At 50.9% G+C, this 16,307-nt stretch overlaps 1 protein-coding gene across 4 annotated transcripts in view; it reads right to left on the reverse strand.

Moving 5' to 3' along the window:
• Positions 1 to 16,307, reverse strand: part of ARIH1 (ariadne RBR E3 ubiquitin protein ligase 1) — a 557,709-nt gene that overhangs the window by 483,201 nt on the left and 58,201 nt on the right. For all 4 annotated transcript variants that reach the window (XM_085643928.1, XM_085643926.1, XM_085643927.1 and 1 more), the window contains exon 2: positions 9,951 to 10,018. In XM_085643928.1, coding sequence (XP_085500054.1) covers positions 9,951 to 10,018 — 68 coding nt within the window. The remainder of the gene's footprint in view (positions 1 to 9,950; positions 10,019 to 16,307) is intronic.

Genomic DNA, 16,307 nt, shown 5'->3' on the forward strand with positions numbered 1-16,307 from the left:
CCAGCGGAGGTGTATCCAGCGAAAGCCGACAGGCCGGGTGGCGTGGTCCACGGCAGGGAGTAGCGGGTGCGCCCAGAGGCTGGGGATCGCCGCCTAAGTTGGGACGATGGCAACCGGACGGAGTGGCAAATCAGCGGCACAGGCTAAGTTGGAGAAGTTCGCGTGGCAGCACCCACGGAGCGGGTTGTGGCACCGGCCTCAGACGGCAAGGTGGTACCGACGAACACAGACCTTCTGGATGCGATCACTGCAATCAAGGCTTCCCTAGAAGCACGGATAGACACTGTGGCTACGGATGTGGGACTGATTCGTGAGGAAGATTGCCGTCCGTGTGGGAGCGGTGGAGAGTGTAACCAAAGAACTGACTAGCGACACTAGCCTTCTGAAGCGAGAGGTCGCAGACCTACGGGCTTCCTCTGAACTACTAACTCGACAGCTGGATGACTATGAAGGCAGGATGCGCCGGAACAACGTCCGCATTATTGGGGTCCCGGCACGCGCAGCGGGGCTGGCAGCAGACCTCTTTGTCGAGGAGTTGGTCCTCAAGCACCTACAGCCCCGTGGGCTTTCCAAGTGTTTTTCGATTGAAAGGGCCCACCGGGTGCCCGCCCTCGGCCGGGGGCGCCCCTGCGTCCGCTCCTTGCCCGAGTGTTCAATTTCCGCGCCCAGGACACCATTTCTTCAAACTGCAAGGACAGCCCCGCTTCTCACTGTTGAGAACAGCAAAATCACGTTCTTTCCTGATTTTACACAAAGAGTCCAGAAACAGAGACGAAGCTTCCTGGAGGTAAAAAGAACCCTCCGTGACCAGGAAGTTAAATACGCAATGATGTTCCCAGCCAAACTGCGTGTGGAGGCAGAGGGCAAATCATGGTTCTTCACACGCCCGGAGGATGCTTGGGACTGGTTGGAGGGCTGATGTATTGTGGACAAGGGGAAAAAAAGGGGCGATAGGCGGCGGAGAAGGCCGAGGATTGGCACCATCGGAGACAGCCTTCGTCGCACTCGGACTCTGATGTCCGGGATCCGCCGGGGAAGACTAACTCTGGATGATGGTAAGAGGGTGTACTGCTGGTGTGGCTCTGCTGGAACTCACTGCAGCGTTCCTGGTGATCTCATGGGACTCCTGCAGTTATGATGAACGTGATGGGTTTGTCCTGGGAGGGGGGTAATACTCACCCCTTGATACACTGACACTAAAGACGTCTATTGATGACAATGGGGGGATGATAGTCTGGTTTCCACCGTTATGGAGTTGCCTTTCATCGACTTTACAGTTATTCATGAGAACGGTTTCCCGAGTAGACACTGCTGTTGTATGTGTTGTGACAATGGGGCTCTGTTTGAAGGGTTCTGATTATCCGGGCTGCGCTGGGGGTTTTCTGCTCTGGTGGTGTTGTGGCCGGGCGAAGGGTAGGATTTTACGAAATGTCAGTTAATATGCAGGGAGTGGGGCGGCACACGTTCCCTCGAATGGTTCTTGGGGGGGGGGGGGGGGGGGGGGGGGGGCGACAGGCGCTCTGCATGTTGGGGGGAGGCAGGCGGTTTTAGTCCCGTTGTGCAGGGAGGCAGGGTGGGGGGTATGTTCTTATGGTTTGTTTGATTTGGGTTTTTGGCGGAGAGGTTTTTTATGGTTTTCTTGCAGCAGTGCTGACTGGCATTCTCTATCAAAATGTGGTGTGAGGTACTTGCCTCCAGTCTCCTGGTCACATCATCTTCATCCTCATGCAGGGCAATAAGACGTTGAATACGGTATCTATAGCAATGGCTGAAGGGCATCCTTGCAGGGGTCACTGCGAAAATTTCATCATACTGCTATCAGGGTCCTATGGCAATGAGTCAGAGACTTAGCCTCATGACCTGGAACATCAACAGGCTGGGGGACAAACTTAAACGGGGCATAGTACTTCAATATATTCATAGGCACCAATTAGACTTGGTGCTGTTCCAAGAAACTCAACTCATAGGTAACTCCTGCACGGCCCTGGACAGAAAGGGATACCGTATGGTGGCGCATTCTGGTTTTACCTCAGGATCCAGGGGGTGGGGATCCTCCTACGTAAAGGCTGCCCCCATGTGATTCAAACTATACGGACCGAACCACAGGGTAGATATGTTGCTTGCTCGGGTAGCTGGGAGTGGAGGGTCCTCAATGTGATCTCTGTGTACACCCCACCGGGCCTTCAACGTCAGACTTTAGCAGACGTGGGGACGCTCCTTATGACCTTGCTCGAGGGTGTCCTGGTGATGGGCGGTGACTTTAACTTGACGATGGACGGCACCAGGGACCGTGCTCCGCCTCGACGGGACGCTCCACATGGCTCACAACTACGCAATTTTACTGACGCTTTAGGGCTGGTAGACATCTGGAGATGGTCGCATCCCCGAGACACACTTTACACTTTCCAATCTGGTGTCCATGGCGGTCAATCACGGCTTGACGACCTGTTCACCCAGGCACAACACATTCAAAACTTCACTGAGTTCACGTGTTTAGCACGGGGAATATCTGACCACTCCCCATTAACAGCTACCTTTGGAGCCCATCGGGCACGGCAGCCAGGCCCCATTATGATCCAACCCTGGTTACTAAAAATTCCACACATTCGGGATTCCCTGCGGCAAGACACTGATCACTACTTTGAAGAAAATACTGGGTCGGTGGCGTCGGCGATAAAGCTGTGGGGCGCATACGGGGCAGTTATTAAGGAAAGGGCGTTGTCCGTGATGGTGGGACATAGGGCTGAACGTAGGCGTCGAGTCAGCAAGTTGGAGGCAGAAATTTCACCACGAGCGCGAGGTTTCACAGACCTCATCCCATGAGACCCGGCACACACTCAATGTCAAGAGACAAGACTATAGGCAACTACGCTTCAAGGACGCTAACCGACGTTCCCTTGCTACCAGACACAGAATATATGAGCTTGGGGAACTTACTGGTAAACTGTTGGCATGGCTGGAACGCAAGGAGTCCGCGGTGGGTGAGCGCGATTAAGGGGCCGGATGGTGTACTGATCACTGACCCCCGAAACATTGCAACATACTACGAGCAGATCTATACTGCGCCACAGCGCTCGCAAGAGCGGTGGGCGGCGGACCTCCTTGCCACTATTGGAATGCAATGTGTATCGCGGCAGGATAGGGAGGCGTTGGAGGCAGATATCTCGGTTGAGGAGATCCAAAAAGCCATACGGGATCCAAAAAGCCATACGGGATACCCGGTCCGGCAAGGCCATGGGCCCCAACGGAATCCCGATAGAACTCCTGAAACCTATGGCTATGAAGCTTGCGCCCCACTTACTAAATTTGTATAGTGAATTTTATGAGACGGGCATCCTCCATGCAGATATTCGCACTGCCACTATAGTGGTTATCCGTAAGCCTGGTAAACCAGCGGACGAGTGTGCATCATACCGACTCATCTCCCTGATCACTGTCGAGGCCAAAATTTTGGCCAAACTGCTGGCCAATCGTCTGCTTCCATATCTCACTGCACTGATCCACCCTGATCAGTCGGGATTCATGCCAGGCCGTAATACTGCGCGTAAACTCCGCCGTGTCCACGGGGCACTGGGTTGGGCTGCAACACTCCAAGAGGAGACACTTCTGCTTGCGCTCGATGCCAAAATGGCATTTGATACGGTGGCTTGGGAGTATCTCTTTGCTGTCCCGGCCCGTGTTGGGTCAGGCCCCGGTTGATCGGATGGATCAGACTTTTATACCACTTGGTTAGTTAGAAACAACAAGAGAGAGAGGGTCGAGTTACACTCTTAGTCCCCCGGAATCAGTGAAAAAACAACTAAAGTGTATATATAGGGAGAGATGCAACCATCCGGTGATTCTCCTAGATATCGGGCTGAGTGCCAGTGAGACAAAATCAATCTGATGTTAAAGTAAAACCCTCACTCACCAACATAGTTGGTGACATGCTTCATCATGGGGTTTTGCCAGTGGTGCCTTGTGCACCTCTGGTGTGCTTCAACGCTTATAGTAGGGCGGAGCAACTACTTCAGATCAAAAGATGAAGTGTTCAGTGAGTGAAAATCAAGTGTGAATTAAAAGTCATATGTCGTCTGCCAAAACATTTTAATGATGGAGACACATGAACAATTTAAAAATAGCGGTGGATAATAACTCCTGACTTTAAATTGGTCAGGCTAATCCTATTTATGATCAAGTGGTCAACATGTTTCAGCTTGTCAATGAGTTTCACTAAGCTTTCATCAGGACCTAATCATGTAAAAACACCTTGGCGGTATAAGCACGCTAAGGCTTATCCAAGCCCGGAGCGGGCTCGGCGGTAATTTTTAGGTGAAATCACCTGGCTGTGGACTTGGACGACTTGTTCTGTAGTCCCGCCACCCGCCTTCTTGCCCAAGGAGCATTTCCTCATCTTCATTTACATATACGATGTTTCCTTTGAATTAGTGGAAGACCCCCGATGTAACCGTGAGTGTATCGGTTCTTTACACCTGAGGTTTGGATAAGCCTTAGCGTGCTTATACCGCCAAGGTGTTTTTTCATGATTAGGTCCTGATGAAAGCTTAGTGAAACACATTGACAAGCTGAAACATGTTGACCACTTGATCATAAATAGGATTAGCCTGACCAATTTAAAGTCAGGAGTTATTATCCACCGCTATTTTTAAATTGTTCATGTGTCGCCATCATTAAAATGTTTTGGCAGACGACATAGGACTTTTAATTCACACTTGATTTTCACTCACTGAACACTTCATCTTTTGATCTGAAGTAGTTGCTCCGCCCTACTATAAGCGTTGAAGCACACCAGAGGTGCACAAGGCACCACTGGCAAAACCCCATGATGAAGCATGTCACCAACTATGTTGGTGAGTGAGGGTTTTACTTTAACATCAAATTGATTTTGTCTCACTGGCACTCAGCCAGATATCTAGGAGAATCACCGGATGGTTGCATCTCTCCCTATATATACACTCTTTTATACCACTTGCCCATGGCCCACGTATCAGTTAACAATCACCGCTCGGGCTCCTTCTCCCTATGCCGCGGCACGAGACAGGGTTGTCCGAGGTCGCCGCTTCTCTTTGCTTTGGCCCTTGAGCCACTCGCGGTCTGGATCAGGGGCGACCCGGAAATCAGAGGCTTTAAATGGACACCAGATCATGAAGACCGTATCTCCTTATATGCGGACGATATCTTGTTGTATCTAGCTTCCCCGGCGTGCTCGATCCATCGTGTACTTCATATTTTTCACATCTTTGGGGCCCACTCTGGTTACCAGATTAACTGATCCAAATCCCAGATGTACCCAATCTGGGGTGACCCACCAAATAGTCCCAAAGGCTACTCCATACCGGTGGCGCCACAGGGTTTCCAATACCTTGGTATCTTTCTAACATTAGATTCCACGCTATTTTATGAGCGGAATCTATTGGGCCCATTGCAGAGGTTTAAAACAGACGTGGTTCATTGGAAGACATTGCCCCTCACACTATTGGGCCGTGCATCCCTATTTAAGATGCTTGCCCTCCCACGCTTTCTCTATGCGCTGCAAAATACGCCCTATCCGATTCCTGAATCTTATTTTCTACAGATCGAGGTTGCCATCAGAGACTTGTTATGGGATAACGGACCGCCGCGAATCGCGATGCAGAAACTTACCATGGGGTGGTATGATGGTGGAATAGGATTGCCGGATTTGCGCCTTTACTACCAGGCATCGCAATTGATAGCAATTAACCAGTGGGTGTTTGGGTCCCATGATGATCCCAATTTCCGTACTGATCGCTGGCTCCTAGGGAGGGGAGGGTATGATAGAGCACTATACTCAAACTATAAAAATCTCAATCTAACTGGCCAGACTGCCCGGACGGTGGAGATATTGCACAGGCTCCAGCGGCGCATGGGTTTGTATGGGCGGTTGACTAAGGCCGCCCCACTCTGGGAGCCTGATTGTCTGGGGAGGCTGAGTACCTGCGCAGGGTTTGACAAATGGGACCTGATCGGTATCTCTACGGTGGGGGATATGTGGGTCAAGGGTAAAAAGGGGACATTCACGGAGCTCCAGTTTAAATACCAGCTCGCAGCGTCAGTGTCTTTTCGTTACCTTCAAATTAGTCACGGTATCGACGGCACCCTTCCTGTTGATGCCCCCCTCCCAGACTATTCTCCTTTGGAGGATAGGCTACTGTTGGACCCAATGGATCGCAAGGCTATCTCCCTGACTTATAAGAAGTTACTTAACAATAGGACCGACCCAATGCTGAAAATTAGGGCTCGCTGGGAGACGGACTTGGGGGAACTGGCTGACGAGGACTGGACAGATGCGTTAGCTTCCCCTAGAGAGGTAGCAATGCCGATGCGACTTCGCCTTGTTCAGATTAAAATTCTGCATCGTGTATATTTTGACGCAAAACTATTGTATAAATTGGGAAGGCGATTGGACTCGCTCTGCCTGCGACACTGTCACCAGATAGGTAAATTTTTCCATATTCTATGGGCATGCCCCCACATTCAGCAGTACTGGATAGACGTCACCCTACAGATGACGAGGTCCATAGATAAGCCCTTGTCCCACTCTCCCCAACTCTGCCTCCTTAACATTTGGGAAGCTACAGACCTTACTCAGGCGGAACAAGAGTGGTCGGCCATGGGGTGGGCCATTGCAAAGAGGAATATTGGCCAGAGATGGGGGGTGGATACCGTACCACAATTGCGTGCTTGGGCCACTGACATGGACCAGGCCATGGTGGCGGAGAAAACAGTATACAAAAGTCGAGGATGCCCAGGATGCCCACGTAAGTGGGATCACAAGTGGGGACGTTGGAACAACTATCGGGGGGGGGCCTCTGTATTTCTCCTACTGTGGAACTAAGGAGGGAGAGACTGGAGGCATTTGACAAGGCTGGGGCAAGCGCGGTGACCTGAACTCTCCGGGCTACCGGACATAAGCTGGGGGTGGGGGGTTCCCCGATCCCTGGGTGAGCACGGAACCTCCTTTAGGCTGCCTCACTAATTGTTTTGGCCGGTTGCCTAATGCCCTGAATATATTGTTTGTAGTTTTCAATGCCCGAATGTACACTCTACCAGTGGTGGGGCTAATTAAGTGTCCGTATTGCTGCACTGTTGTGATTTTTGTTTTCAATAAAAAAAAAAAAAATTTAAAAAAAAATGGTTAGTCATGAATGTCTGAGTTAACAGTCACTCATTTGCTTGCTACTCATTTGGTGGATTTCCTTGCTATGCTTGCGTTTGCCCTTCCTCTACAGACGTAGACAAAAAAAGTGATGGTAGAAATGCTTGAATTAATCTGTCACTGGTAACTACTTAAGGACTCATCCTAGTCCATTGTTATTTTGCCCACCAAATTAGTCTTGACCCTGCTCCATCTTGAACAGTGTACCCCAAACTGCGAAACCAGGTCATCCTTGTACCGGTACACCAGCAACCCAGGACCGGTTTCGCCATAGTTATGGCCTCATCAGTTGGGCACAGTGTCTGAGATTAATTCAAGCATTCCATCAATCACTGTCTTATATGCTTAGTGTGTCGCCCCAAGTGGGATGGGTATGCCCAGACTGGATCCCTTGCACACTGTCACGGGAACCAAGCTGTACCCTGCGGATGAGCCCCTACTTAAGGGGGTGGGGGGGACAGGCCCTGGGTTGCTTGTGCTCCTGTTTGGGTAGGACCTCGCTCGCTTGGACAGTTCCAATTGGAGCAGGGTCAAGACTGATTTGCATTTAGCTGGGTCAAAACTGAGGTGGCATGGTGTGCAGAATAACAATGGATTGGGATGCTGTCTGAGTCATTACCAGTGGCTGAGATTAATTCAAGTATTCCATCCATTATTGTTTTGTATACTTATTGTGCACTTCCTCTACAGCACAGCTTCTTTATCCTACTGTTTGTAAGACTTGTATCCTACTGCTCATTATCAAGGAACTATTTTCTGTGAGCAGTCCATGAAGTTTCAATCATTTTCAGGATCCCCAGTCTTTCAAAGACCCACCCCTTAAATGCTCCATGTTGTTCCCTCATCACTTTAGCTCACTGAGCTCATCTAGTTCCGTCCCCCCCCCCCCCAGCTACCCCACTGTGCTGCTCCCTCTTCACACATCAAGTCCTTATTTGGCCTCCTCCAACGTTATGCTAGTAGGGAGCTCCACTACCACACCTTCTAGCCTGCCCCCCACCCAATCCTCCATTGATTCCCTACCCATTTTGGTCCATTGCATTTTTTAATCAATTTATCGAGAGGGTCTAGCAGCTACAGTTTGCCACTTTGAGGGGGAGAGGGGTGCTTTTGCACAAGTAAAAAAAATGTTTACCTTTTTTTATTTACTGATGCAGATGCCTTCTGTGAACTTAGAATTTCTTTTTTTTAATTTTTTTTTAATGGATACGTTCGTTCTGTAGGCATATTAAAAAAACAAGTACAGAATGAGACAGTCGCAAGTATTGTGGCGCACGTACACCAGTGCATTTTTTATTCTAGCAAACATTTACGCCGATGCTGCGCAAGATTGGCAAAGCCAATAGGTCAAAAAGGAAAAACCTGCGGCCTCTGCCAAAGCCTCTTAATATATTCTTACCAGGTGATAAAATGGCAGGCAAATCGTGGTAAATGAACAAGACTGAATGGAGGGGAATATAATATTATTACAACATTCTGGCTCAGATATTATTGGGGTGTACCTGGAAATCATCCATCTCTGAAATGTTTCATTTTTCTATCCGCCTTCTCTTGATGGTTGCTGCCTGATCTCGCATTGCCAGTTAACTAGTTTCTCGCTCTGCAGCTAAGTTTTGAATGGCATTTTCTAGCTTTCACATAAAATTCAATGTCCACATATACTATGCATTCATGACTATGTTGCTTGTTAACTTAATGTTCTATTTGTTCTTAGGTCAATATATTCCACGGGTTTGAAATAATATTATTGAAGTTCTTGTTCCAAAATGTTAAGTGACGCAGAAACTGGAAAACCAGCAAATTAGCATATGTGGTTCCAAACTCATCTCCCATAAAAGTGCTTTAAACTTCTTTTCTATTTGCTACCCTTCTGTTGGGATTTCTGTTATTTTCTTCCGTTTCATAATTCTGAATATATGAGCAACCCTCTCGCACCATTTATTGTAGAGTTCCTGTAAGCAGTAGGCTAAAATTGCTTAGTGGGTCAAGGGAAATTCATGTGCTCATTTGTTTGTTTTTAGAAAGTTTGGCCCTTGTTCTTTCTGAAATTTTAGCCCACCTGCTGAGCATGTCCTCGGTTGAGCCCATTCCCTGCCTTTCTGTATGTGATTGACAATAACATCCTGTGTAAAGTTTCATGCAACAATGGCAGTAAATTCAAACTCTTGAAGTGGAGAGGTTTATAAAATGTATTCATTTTGACAGTACATTCATATTAATTGACTTTCGCAGTAGTACACTTCTATTAACTGGGTTTCGTTAAGAATCCTCCAGTATGAATGCACCAAGCCTAGACATATTGCATATTTAGAAAGCAATATGAATAAGGACTCAGTATTGTCACAGCATCCTGTATCTGGTCAGTTACTTGCCTCTAACTGCACTTTCTGCATCTATGTACTTAATCAGTTCCTTCTCGTAACTGCTAGATTCAATTGTGTGTAGATGAGTCCCAGTGGCTCATGCAGGGTTTTTAATTTTAGTTTCTCATTAGTGCAACTTGTATTCTTTAACTATCACCATCTTACCTCTCCAACCCTTCGATCAGCTTTTCCCACCGCCATGAAAGTACAACTTGCGCTATTGAGAAGCAGGGTAATGGAAACAATTGCCATAGCCCATGGGGGCAAGCTTTCATGCAATGGAAACATTTAGCGTGCAAGCAGACCACACAAATGACCTTGGTCAGGAGTAAAATGCTTGTGGTACTCCATGCGATGGATACTTGCAAAGTTACAAAACTGGTAATCTTCTATGAAAATTTGTAACATACCTCTCCATTAGCTTCTCTTTATCCCAGTTGAAATGGCTGAGTAGTATTCTGGTGATGGTCGCTGGGTTCTGGAAAAGGTAAGAAATAAAAGAGTGAACTAAAAAATAGATAACTGCTTTGTAGAGCTTCTGTACCTTAAAGACTTCATTTGGATTTCTTCAAAACCAACAGGTCTTATTTTCTGTAATAAGCCGATAGAAGGCAAAGAAATAGGGCTATATTTACAACCAGCTTCTTATCCACCAACAACCCCTAAAAGGGTAAGTAACCAATTGTTTTTAATCAAAGGAAACCATGATGGTCACTAGAGAATGTGTCCTGTCAAAATTTGCCTGATCACCTCTGTTGGGCGTGGCCCACTCTTCATATATACTCATCTTTCCTTATCAGTAAAAGAAATAATGAGAGCTGGACATTACAAAGTAAATAATGTGAAAGCTGTTAACTGTGGGGTTCTCAAACCGTGTAAAATCACAATGCTTCCTGAAAAAAAATGTTTTTCAACATAGTTATTGTCAATTTAGATACCTATGTTCTACATTAGTTTAAAGGGCTGCACAAATAAATCGCGACAGCATGTCAGTTGTAGGGTATGAGTGGAGAAGTTATTAGTAACATCCAGAATGTTAGGATCTGAGGGCAGAAAGACCACCCTGTTCGTAATTATGATTGGGGCCACTGGGGTAGAGCCTGGAATAGAAAATACCAGATCTCTACCAGCCACAGACAGTACAATAAACCCACAGACATCCCTACTCAACTGTAGGAGAATGAATGTACTTATGTATTTATCGAATCAAGAAAGGCGGCGGAGCGATGTACATGGTCACAGTCCAGCATAAAGTCAAAAAATGATCGGCTAGGAAGTTGGTTTGTGCACTGTTAAATCATTGAAATGTAGTATTCTTTAAAGGAGGTGATCATTAAACTCTTTCCTAAATTGGAGCAGTGTCGGGGTGGTCCTGACGGATACGGGAATGCTGTTCAAGATCCTGGGCGCATAGACTGAAAAGGTCTGCTGTCTAGTTCTTTTCCATATATACACCTTAGTCTGCAGTCCGATGGTGTCCTGCCTGTGGTTGTGCCAAGAAACACCTCAGATGGTGAGTGGGTCTGAAAGATAAAAGGGGAGCTGGTTTTAATGGCTTTGTAAATGATGCAGTTGGTTTTGAAGATGGGGAGGGCAAGCAAGGTACAACCTTCCCATTAAAAAAAAAATAAGACTTTTTTACATTTGAGAATATAAATAAAATATGTAATCGCTTATTTGTGTGATGAATGCTTGTTTCTGTGTATTGTTTTGCAGGTCAAATCATCAACATTGCCCCTGCTGGTGGGAATCTGATACTAATAAAGATTCAGTGGGGTGTGGGAAGCGTTTCCGGTAAGGATTAGGTGGGGGTCTGAGGATTTTAATATTGATTCACTAGAGGGTCCCCGGATTACAGTAATTATTATGCCGGGTCTACAGAAGTCAAAAAGGTTAGGGACCACTGCCTTAAGACCACAGGAACCAATAAGCTGTGTCAAAACTGTTATAGCAGAAATGAAGAAATACTCCCTCAAGATCGAGTGAAACGATGGGGAGGAAGAACCTCCTGGGTTTCCTATCTTCAGAGCCCAAATAATAATGCATTTTCCGATTTAGCACATGCTTCTCTAGATTTTGCACTAGAGAGGACAGATTCACCAAAAGGCTTATATAACATATTAGGGCTATCACTTTAATGTCTCATTCATTGTGGTGGCCTCTCAGAAGTGGTAGAGGTAAATGTCCCTAAACCGAGGATTTAGGTTGGGGGGGGGGGGGGGGGGGCGTGGCTTGGTGAGCCAAGATGGTGGATGCACCCTGAGTGTGCTCACGGACCCCTCCGCCATCCGCCCATGAGCCGCCTGTCCAGAGCGCCATCCGACCCTTAAACTAGTGACTGGGTCGCTGTCTTATCTCTGGCTGCACCTCTGGCGGCGAGATTCTCATTTGTGCGACGCCTGGCGTCGGACTCTGCCTTCCGGCGGGGACCTGCAATCAAGTTGGCAGCTCCCCTGCGCTGATCGGCGCGTCCTGTGGCCTTTAGACCTTGCTGGCCGTCCCCCGGTTTGGGTCCTCTGCACAGTAGGAGGAGCCCACTCCCCCGTGATACCGGGGTCCGGAGGGGAGCCGTGAGCTCCAGAGCGCTGCCTGCACATTTCTCCGGTCCTGGAGTGTTGGGAGTGAGCAGCAGTGGAGGCCCGGTCTGGCCCGCCACTCTTGTATCTGCCGCGGTTGGCTTACGCTGGGACGTCGGAGTACCTGGGGGACGTCGCCGGTGCCACTGGGCGGTCTGCTGAAGATGGGCCCCCCCCACCCCCTAGGCCCAGGCAGCTTCTCGGGGATTGGAGAATCTACGGAGTCCACGTGGGGAGGCCTGTGTGATTCCTGCTTGCCCTTGCTGAGCCCGAGGTCGGGGGCGCCGCTGGCTGTCGGTGGGAGCTCTGTGGCGGGCGGCGTATTCCTGCGCCCTGGACTGGAGGTAAGGAGTGGGGGTGGTGAGGCTTCTGAGTTTGGGTGGAGGATTCAGCCGTCCGTCGGGCAGCACACGGGTACGTGGGGCCCTGGTTAACACTGCTTCCTTCCCCACACCTGGTCTCCTCCCCCCTCTCCCCCACTCCCGGTGCGCCTCCTGCAACTGCGGTGAAGGGACCCTGCTGGACCTCTCCTTTCCGGGCCTGGCGCGTCCCATTACTGTGCTCCCGTGGTCTCCTGCCACATCAGTCCTGGACCCGCTACTATCCCTGCGGACATTGTATGAAACCGATTTGCGGAACATTTCGTGGCCCTCACGGGGGATCTCTGCTTAGCCCTGGAGCGGGGCCCCTTCTCCCTTCCTCCTCCTTGACTCCGGCCGCGCATTTCGGGCGGTGGCACCTTGGCCCACATCGGTAGCTTGTGCTAGCTGCTTGTACCGGCTGACCCACTGCTCACCCGCTCCGGCTTGTTGACTTCTCACTGCGAGGTCTGCTTGTGGGGACGTAAAGAATCCTTGACTCCTAGGAGCCATCATGGGCCCAACAGAGGTCAGCGAAAACTCCGGCCACCCAGACTAAGATGGATCGCTTCACCACCTCGGAGGCGGGGGCTGCCGGGGGTGTACCTGGACAGGAGGCCCCTCCATCCGCCGATTTGGCCACCATCCTCCAGGCTATCCACGCATCCCAGACCTCGGTGGAAGGCAAAATCGCAGAAGTGCGAGTCGACATGACCCTCATTCGGCAGGATCTCCGTAATGCCACTGCCCGTATTACAGAGACCGAAAACCCGCATCTCCACTGTCGAAGATGGTGTTCAGCAACTTAAGGGGCAGGTGGCCCGTCTTCAATCGCACACCCAAGAGTTGCATCGCCGGGCAGAGGATGCTGAAAATAGATCACGGCCCGCAATAACCTCCGCCTGGTGGGCTTTCCGGAGGGGGTGGAGGGGCCGTGCGGCAGACTTCCTGGAGGGGTGGCTGCGGTCGTCGGTCCCTGAGGGCTCTCTGTCCCCATGGTTTGTGATTGAGCGGGCCCACCGATCTTTGGCCCCGAAGCCTGCGCCAGATGAGCCCCGAGCCCCCCCCCGCATAGTCATCATGCAGATTCTCAACTTCAAGGACCGTGACACGGTTTTGGCTGAGGCCCGCAAACAACAGAGGCTGTGCTACGAAAATTGTGCGATTATGATCTTCCCGGATTACACCCGCGAGGTCCAGGGCCAGCGCCGCTCCTTTGGGGAGGTCAAGCAGAAGCTGAGGGCGCTAAACATTCAATACCTGCTCCCCTTCCCGGCTCGCCTGCGTGTGGTGTTCGCAAACAAAACTCTTTTCCTTGATGACCCGACGGCGGCCTGGACCTGGGCGACGGAGGAGCACCCCCTGCGGGCCGGGGATCGGACGCTGGACTCACTCCTCAACCTCAGCGTAATCGCTCCCACAGGCGCCGTGTGCAGAGAGAGGCCCGTACGGCCTCTCCGCCGGGACATTCACGGCAGCCGGTATCTCTCCCTAGGGGACCCTCGACTGGGGGGCGCTCTGGCTCTTCTGGCAGCCTGGATGGAGGGGATGCTTTGCCCGGGCCCCCGGTGACCGCTGTCCCTTCTTAACGCGGTACGGCTATGACAGAGTGTGGCACTCCGGTTTTACAAGGGGTTCCCGAGGGGTGGCGATCCTGGTGAAACGCTCCCTTCCTCTGGTGACTGTCCAGACTCTTGACGCCCAGAGCACTTTTGTGGCCCTCAGTGGCACGCTAAACGGCAACCCGATCAATCTGGTGTCCTACTCTCCCCCCTCGATGCTGATAAAGGTTCTAGCTCAGTCTGTTGACCTCCTGGCGTCCCTGCCCACTGGTCCCACATTTCTCGGGGGTGACTTTAATGCGGTCTCATCACTTGACCTTGACACAACGGGCCCTCTATCCCCCTGGAACATTTGCACAGGCCAAACAGCTGAGGTCTTGGTCCGCGTCGCTAGGTCTATGCGATGCCTGGCGTTTATGGCACCCTCACTCTAAACAGTTCACGCACACCTCAGCGGCACACCACACGCATCAACACCATCTTTGTTCCTTCTACGGATTGTCTGCTGATTCAAGACGTCTCGCTTCTTCCGAGAGGTATCTGACCACTCGCCAGTGATGATTACTCCCTCCCCCTCCCCCCCCCCCCCCCCCCACCCCCGCCTCAGTCCAACAAACTTGGAGGTTTAATGCCTGGTTTCTTCAAGACAGGGGTTTCGGGAGGGTGGTGAGGCAGGATCTAATACAGTACTTTCTAATGAGGGCTCCGTGTCTTCCTCTGGCACCCTATGGGAGGCGGGCAAGACCACGATTAGGGGAAGGGGGGGGGGTCGCCAAGGGTCAACTCAAGCTCCAGCGACAAGCCCAGCTGGAGCAGCTTACCTTGCGGGAGGCGCAGGCTCTGTGCCTCGAACGTGCCTCGGTCCTATCCCCAGATGCTTCGACCACGAGACTTCTGATCCGGCACCGGTCGGAGATCAAACAGCTGTCGCTGGACACAGCCAAACGCCTCTGGCGCTCTTCGGTGGCCCGGGTGTATGGATGGGGTGACAAGAATAGTTTGCTCCTTCACCGCCTGGCTACGTACCCTAGGGCGAACCGTATAATCACTGAAATAGCGGCACCGGACGGGTCATTGTGTCGTGCCCCATTGGAAATGGCGCAAGCCTTTGCCGCCTACTACCACAAGCTCTACGAGGCCCGAACCTCATCCCTGTCCCTTATGGATCTGCTGGACGCGGAGGGGGGCCGCCTTCCATGCGTGGACACCGCTGCTCGGGTCGATCTGGATCTCCCCATTTCCCGCGACGATATTGGTGACGCAATCGCTCGTGTCATCCTGCAAAACACCGGGCCCTGATGGCCTTCCTCAAGAATACTATACCCAATTCCAAGATGAACTCATCCCCCATCTGGACGCGTTATTTCGCGAGGCGGTGGAGAGTGGCTCCTTCCCCCAAGAAACAGACATAGCCACCATTGTAGTCCTCCCGAAATCCCAACCCCATCACCACAATGCGCAGACTACCGCCCCATTTCCCTCATCAACACTGATGTCAAACTGTTCGCCACCCTCCTTGCCCATCTCCTCAAACCTCATCTATGTTGGTCCACCCTGACCAATGCAGGTGTATGCCCTCTCACTGCACTCCGCCTTGGCCCACCGATACCTCCTCACCCCATACCTAGCGCTTCTCCTGGTAGACTTTGAGAAGGCCTTCGACTCGGTGGACTGGGGCTTTCTCCACGATGTTCTTGATATGATTAGACTCGGTCCCCGCTTTCGGGCCATGGTCAAGGTTCTGTACGCCCTCCCGAGGGCTTGTGTTCGAGTAAACGGAGCCTGTCGGAGCCCTTCTCGGTTTGTAGAGGGACGAGGCAGGGCTGTCCCCTCTCTTCCCTGCTTTTAACCTTAGTGATGGAGCCCTTGGCGGCCTTGATGCGGTCTTGCGATCAGGTGCGGGGATGGGAGTGGCCCAATGCTGAACCGGATAAAATCGCCCTCTACGCGGACGACGTCCTTATCTACCTGGCGGATCCTGCCTGGTCCGGGCCCCACTGTTTACGTATCTTACAGTCCTTTGCACAGGCCTCTGGCATCCGATTGAATCCCAATAAATCGGTCCTAGTTCCCCTTCACCTCTCACGAGAATGCTTTGACTGGCAGCTCGAAAAACCTCTACGTCGTCAATAATTCAAATACTCGGGATCTGGGTGGCCTTGCTGCCTGAGCTCAGCTGGGCCCTTAATGTCACTCCGCTGGTGAAGCGGGTCAGGACGGATCTCCAGCGGTGGCAGTCGCTACACCTCAACCCCATGGGGAGGGTGGCC

This window comes from Triturus cristatus, chromosome 3_1 (genome assembly GCF_964204655.1).
Source record: "Triturus cristatus chromosome 3_1, aTriCri1.1, whole genome shotgun sequence".
Lineage (NCBI taxonomy): Eukaryota > Metazoa > Chordata > Amphibia > Caudata > Salamandridae > Triturus > Triturus cristatus.